The sequence below is a fragment of the Numida meleagris genome, unplaced genomic scaffold (genome assembly GCF_002078875.1).
Source record: "Numida meleagris isolate 19003 breed g44 Domestic line unplaced genomic scaffold, NumMel1.0 unplaced_Scaffold180, whole genome shotgun sequence".
Taxonomy (NCBI): Eukaryota; Metazoa; Chordata; class Aves; order Galliformes; family Numididae; genus Numida; species Numida meleagris.
In genome coordinates, this window is record NW_018363597.1 from 387,092 (window position 1) to 392,440 (window position 5,349).

The window sequence follows — 5,349 nt, forward strand, 5'->3', positions numbered from 1 at the left end:
CTGGGAGTGGAGGGCTGTGGGGCAGGGAGGGCGCTGGGGGTCGTTGGGGTACGGATGGGGGGCAGTGGGAGAGGTGAGGGGTTGGGCGCTGTGGGGGGGGATGAGGGCAGCGCTGGGGGATGCTGTGGGGCAGGGATGGGGATGAGGATTTAGGGCACAAAGGAGCAAGAATGGGGATGAGGATTTGGGTTGTCACAGGGCAGGGATGGGGGCAGCGCTGTGGGCAGGGATGAGGATGAGGATTTGGGGTGCCGTGGGATAGAACGGGACAGCACAGCGTGATGCTTCTGTGCAGGGAGAGAGATGGGGCTATGGGGTGCTTTGGGGGAGAATGGGGACAGGGCTATGGGGTGCCCTAGAGGACAGCGCTGTGGGGCACCATGGGGTGGGGGGATTTGGGGTGTCTGGGGTCAGGGATGGGGGTAGCACCGTGTGATGCCGTTGGGCAGTGACAGGGTCAGGGCTATGGGATGCGGGGCGGGGGGCAGTGCCATGGGGCAGTGCTATGGGGCGCAGTGGGGCAGGAGGGCGGCACTCACCTCCGGATGGACGCATAGTACTGGTCGATGAAGTCCCGTGCCAGCGCCAGCAGCTCGGGGCCGCTGCGGCCGCCCTCGGTGCCGGGCACGGGCAGCTGCTTGGGCAGCACCAGGGAGCCCAGGCAGCGCCGCGCCGAGCACGGCAGCTCCTGTGGGCATCCGTGGGGCTGGCATCCGTGGGGCACCCAGCACCCGGTCCTGTGGGGTACCCCACAGCCACCCCCCAGCCCCACCTGCTCGGCCTGGGCGCACAGCGTGTCGTAGGCGATGCTCCCCGTCTCCCAGTTCTTCAGGCGGGCGAAACGCGTGGGCTCTGCGTGCCGGGGGGGCACGGGGCTGGGGGGCGGAGAGCCCTGAGCTGGGTCCTGGGGGACCCCCCCACCACGGGACTGTGGCTCCTGGGGGGGTCCAGCCCCGGATCCCGGGATGGGGATGCGTCCCCATGGGGGCAGCGGGCGGGCTGGGGGCAATGGGGCGCTGCTGGGGGCAGCGCTGGGGGGCAGTGGGGGTCTCTTCCCTCTGTGCCCCTCTGCTCTCAGTGCTGTTGGGGGGGGCCAGCCCCCATAGAGAAGGGTGGGGGCCTGGCGCAGGCTCGGGGCGTGCCTCGTCTTCATGCATGCGTGCGAGCGTGAACAATAGTGTGAGTCAGAGCGGCCCCCCCCGCCTGAAGGGGTTAACCCATCCTGCCCCCGGCCCCTCAGCCCACGCTGCCCCCTCCCCGCAATGTGGCTGTACCCCATCCCAGCTCAGCCCCACACATTCCGTCCACCCCAATGGATCCTGGCGGGGTCCAGCAGGCCGCAGTGGGGTGGGGGGGGCACCACTGTGCTCACTGTGGGGCTGGGACACCATCCCGGCGTGGGGGGGCTATAGGGTGGGGGCTATAGGGCAGAGGGCAGTAAGGATGGGTGTAATAGGGAAGGGGAACAGGCCCCCACTCTGGGCAGGGAATCTGTGGCAGTGCCCCACATCCTGCCCCCACCAAGCCAACACTGCACCCCACTGCAGGCATGGCTCCGGTGGGGTGGGGATCTGTGGGGACAGGGATCCATGGGGACGGGGCTCTGTTGGGGGCACATCTGCAGTGTGCACATGGCTTTGGTTGGGACGTGGCTCTATGGGGACAGGGATCCGTGGGGCCTGGTCTCCAGTGGGGACATGTCTGTGGTGGGGACAGGGTTTGGTGGGGACGTGGCTCTGCGGGGACACGGCTCCACGGGGACGGGATTTGGTGGGATGGGGTTTGGTGGGACAGGATGGGGCTCCATGTGGACGCATCTCGGTGCGCGTGGGTCTCCTCCGGGTCAGGGATCCGAGGGTCCCGGTGTCCACAGGGGCCACGTCCCGGTGGACTCCGGGGGTGACCCTCCACCCACGGGCGTCCCCTCAGCTCGCCCTCCACCCGGAGCCCTGTCCCCGCCGACCCCCCCCCGTGTGGCACCCACCTTCCCTTGTCGGGGCCGGAGCCCTCCTCGGGCGCGGGGCTGAGCTGCCGGGAGCAGAGCCCGCATGAGCGCGCGGCGCCGGGCAGCACAGCGGGCAGGTTCCCCATGGCGCTGCGGGAGCGGCCGCTTCCTCTGGAGCCGCCGTGGGGGGAGCCGGGACCTCCGCCCGCTCCACACAGGACCGAGCGCTGAGGGCGCGGGACCTTGGCGTGCGGGGACGGAGCCTCCCGAGCGCGGCCGCCGCGGGGCCCGGTGCCGCTGCGGGCGGTGGTCCCGGTGCCCCCCGGTGGGCGGACATCCGGAGGGCCCCCCCGGGCGGCTCCCACCCAGTTCCTGCCATTGACGCCACCAGGCGGATCCCGGGGCCCCCCCGCCGCCTGCGGGGCACCGAGCGGCGACCCGACGTGGGGAAGGGGTGAAGTCGGGGCTGGGTTTGGGGTCGGGTTGGGTTTGGGGTTTGGGGTCGGAGTTGAGATCAGGGTCACGGTCAGGGCTGGGGTCAGGGTAGGGGTTGTGTTGGATTTGGAGTTGGAGTTGGGCTGGGATTGGGATTGGGTCAGAGTCAAGGACGGCATCAGGGTCGGGACTGGGGTTAAGGTTGGGTTTGGGGTCAGAGTTGGGTTTGGGGTCAGGGTTGGGGCGACGGTTGGTGTTGTGGTGGAAACTGGGGTTGGAGTTAAGGTCAGGGTTGGGGTTGGGGCCGGGGTTAAGGTTGAGGTTGGGTTGGGGTTGGAGTTAAGGTTGGGATGAGGATTTGGTTTAGGGTTGGGGTTGAGGTTGGGGTTAGCGTTGGGTTGGGTTTTGGGTCAGGGTTGAGGTTGGGGCTGGTGTTGGGTTCGGTTTAGGGTCGGGGTTGGGGTTGGCACTGAGGTAAGGGTTGAGATTGGGGTTGAGGTTGGGATCGGGTTCCGGGCTGTGTTTAGGGTTGGGGCTGGGGTCAGGGTTAGGGTTGGTGTTGGGATGGGCTGGAGTTGGATTGGGTTGGGTATAGGGCTGGGGGGTTGGGATTGGATTGGGGTTGGATTTGGAGTTGGGTTGGGGTTGGATTGGGGTGGGGTGTAGGTTTGGATTTGGGGTTGGATTTGGAGTTGGATTTGGGATGGAAGTTGGGGTTGGAGTTAGGGTGGAGTTGGGTTGGAGTTGGGGTTGGATTGGGGTTGGATTGGGGTTGGATTGGGGTTGGGTTGGGGTGAGGTATAGGGTTGGATTTGGGGTTGGATTTGGGGTTGGGTAGGGGTTGGGATTTGGGGTTGTATTTGGGGTTCCATTGGGGTGGGGTTTAGGGCTGGATTTGGGGTTGGATTGGGGTGGGGTTAAGGGTTGGATTCTGGGTTGGATTTGGGGTTGGATTGGGGTTGGGTTGGGGTTGGAGTTGGGGTTGGAGTTGGAGTTGGATTTGGAGTTGGATTTGGGGTTCGATTGGGATTGGATTTGGGTTTGGATTTGGGGTTTAGGGTTGGGGTTGGATTTGAGGTTGGAGTTGGGTTTGGAGTTGGGGCTGGATTTGGGGTTGGGTTGGGGCTGGATTGGGGTTGGACGTGGGTTGGATTGGGGTTGGATTTGGGGTTGGATTGGGGTTGGATTGGGGTTGGAGTTGGGGTTGGGTTTTGGGGCTGGATTTTGGGGTTGGATTTGGGGTTGGTTTGAGGTTGGGTTTTGGGGCTGGATTTTGGGGTTGGATTGGGGTGGGAGTTTGGGTTGGATTTGGGGTTGGATTTGGGGTTGGGTTTTGGGGTTGGTTTGAGATTGGGTTTTGGGGGTGGATTTTGGGGTTGGATTGGGGTTGGATTTGGGGTTGGATTGGGGTTGGATTTGGGGTGGGAGTTGGGGTGGGAGTTGGGGTTGGATTGGGGTTGGATTTTGGGGTTGGATTTGGGGTTGGGTTTTGGGGNCATCCCATCCCATCCCATCCCATCCCATCCCATCCCCATCCCATCCCCATCCCCATCCCCACCCCACCCTGCCCACTGCTGTCAGGGCACACAGCCGCATGGCATAGTGAGGGCATGGTGGGGGCTCACCTGGACGCCTCGCTCTGCAGGTTCTCCACCGAGATCACCGTGCATGGGAACACCTTCCGCTTGTGCACGTGGGCCAGCCCTGTGGGAGGGCAGCGTGGTGGGGGGCTTGGAGTCGTCCTAGGGTCAGGGGGCTTGGGGAGCTGGAGGGGGTCATGGGAGCTGCGAGGTGAGCTGGGATGGGGGGCCCTAGGGCTGGGGTTCCCAGACTGGGAAGATTGCTTGCGGTGAGTGTCCCGTGTTGTCTGGGGGTCCTGATACTTGTGTGGGGAGGGGTCCCAGGGGGCCGCGAGCACTGGGTACCAGTGAGCAGGTCGGTGCCCTCGGGCTGCACGGCCAGGCGATGCTTCTGGCGCTTCCAGCCCTGCTGTGCCACGAAGATCTCCTCGGACGCCTGCACTCCGTCCCCCACACAGAAGGTCTCGCAGGCAGCCTGGGGATGCGGTGTGGACAGTGGTGGGCAGGGGTCCGGCCCCAGGACCTGCGCCCCGTGGGTGCCCACTCACCTGGAAGACCAGCCTGGCCCAGGTGCGGAAGGATTCCTCCTGCGCACACAGCTCGTCGCCCTCCCCCATGGGCAGGATGCGCTCCCCCCCCAGCTCCTCCAGCCGCGTGTCCACCGCGTGTGCAAAGGCGCAGAAGTGGGGGTACGCCCGCGACCCCAGCCCGAAGACAGAGAATCTGTGTGACCAGGGGCAATGAGCAGTGAGCCCCCAGCTCTGGCCCTCTGCCCTGTGGCCTGGGGGGCCCATGGCTGCTGTCAGTACCCCAGGGTGGGCAAAGGACCCCGTCCCTGTCCGTGTCCCCATCCCATCCCCATCCTCAGCTGCTTATCATTCCCAGCCCCAGCTTATTCCCGTCTCCTTCGCATCCTTATCCTCTTCCCTGTCTCCATCCCTGTTCCCATCCCATCCCATCCCCATCCAATCTCCATCCCATCCCCATCCCCACCTCACTCCCTGTGCCATTCCCACGTCTCTGTCCATCCCCATGCCACTCATTCCACCCCCCGCACCGCAGAGCCCCCAGTGTCCCTGCGCTGTCCGTGTTGCTCAGCTGCCTCCTCTTCCTCTTCCAGGCGGCCACAAGCTGGTCTGACTGTGAGACGCTGTTGAACCGCAGCTTGTAGCTCCTGTGGGTGGGCGGTGTGAGCAGGGGCCCCCGAGTCTGACCCCACTCTGTGGGGCTGTGGGTTCCCCAAGGACCCGGTGCTCACTTGGGAGGCTCAGCATGCGCGGCATTGGTGTAGGGGGAGGACATCTCCATCAGTGCCTTGGAGAAGCTCTGTGGGAAGGAGCATGTCACCGCCCCATTGCAGTCATTGTCCTGACACCAACCCATCCCATC

At 65.1% G+C, this 5,349-nt stretch overlaps 2 protein-coding genes across 2 annotated transcripts in view; one reads left to right on the forward strand and one right to left on the reverse strand.

The window, feature by feature from the left end:
- KCNH2 (potassium voltage-gated channel subfamily H member 2) overlaps positions 1-5,349 on the forward strand; it is a gene marked incomplete in the record, with an annotated part of 51,920 nt that overhangs the window by 21,783 nt on the left and 24,788 nt on the right.
- Positions 120-2,977, reverse strand: NOS3 (nitric oxide synthase 3). Its single transcript, XM_021382182.1, has 3 exons — positions 1,985-2,977; positions 773-875; positions 120-688 (listed from the first exon to the last, which is right to left on the reverse strand). The coding sequence occupies exons 1-3, from the start codon at positions 2,557-2,559 to the stop codon at positions 536-538; spliced, it is 831 nt and encodes a 276-aa protein (XP_021237857.1). The 5' UTR covers positions 2,560-2,977; the 3' UTR covers positions 120-535.

What these genes read in the sequence shown, in the direction of transcription:
- NOS3 (XM_021382182.1), bottom strand. Translation starts at nt 2,559, where the DNA reads ATGCCGTCCTTGACTCTGACCCAATCCCAATCCCAGCCCAACTCCAAC. An exon ending in TCCGGCCCCGACAAGGGAAG is followed by an intron (nt 876 to 1,984) that starts GTGGGTGCCACA and finishes TCCGCCCCCCAG; the next exon opens with CCCCGTGCCCCCCCGGCACG. An exon ending in TGTGCGCCCAGGCCGAGCAG is followed by an intron (nt 689 to 772) that starts GTGGGGCTGGGG and finishes GGATGCCCACAG; the next exon opens with GAGCTGCCGTGCTCGGCGCG.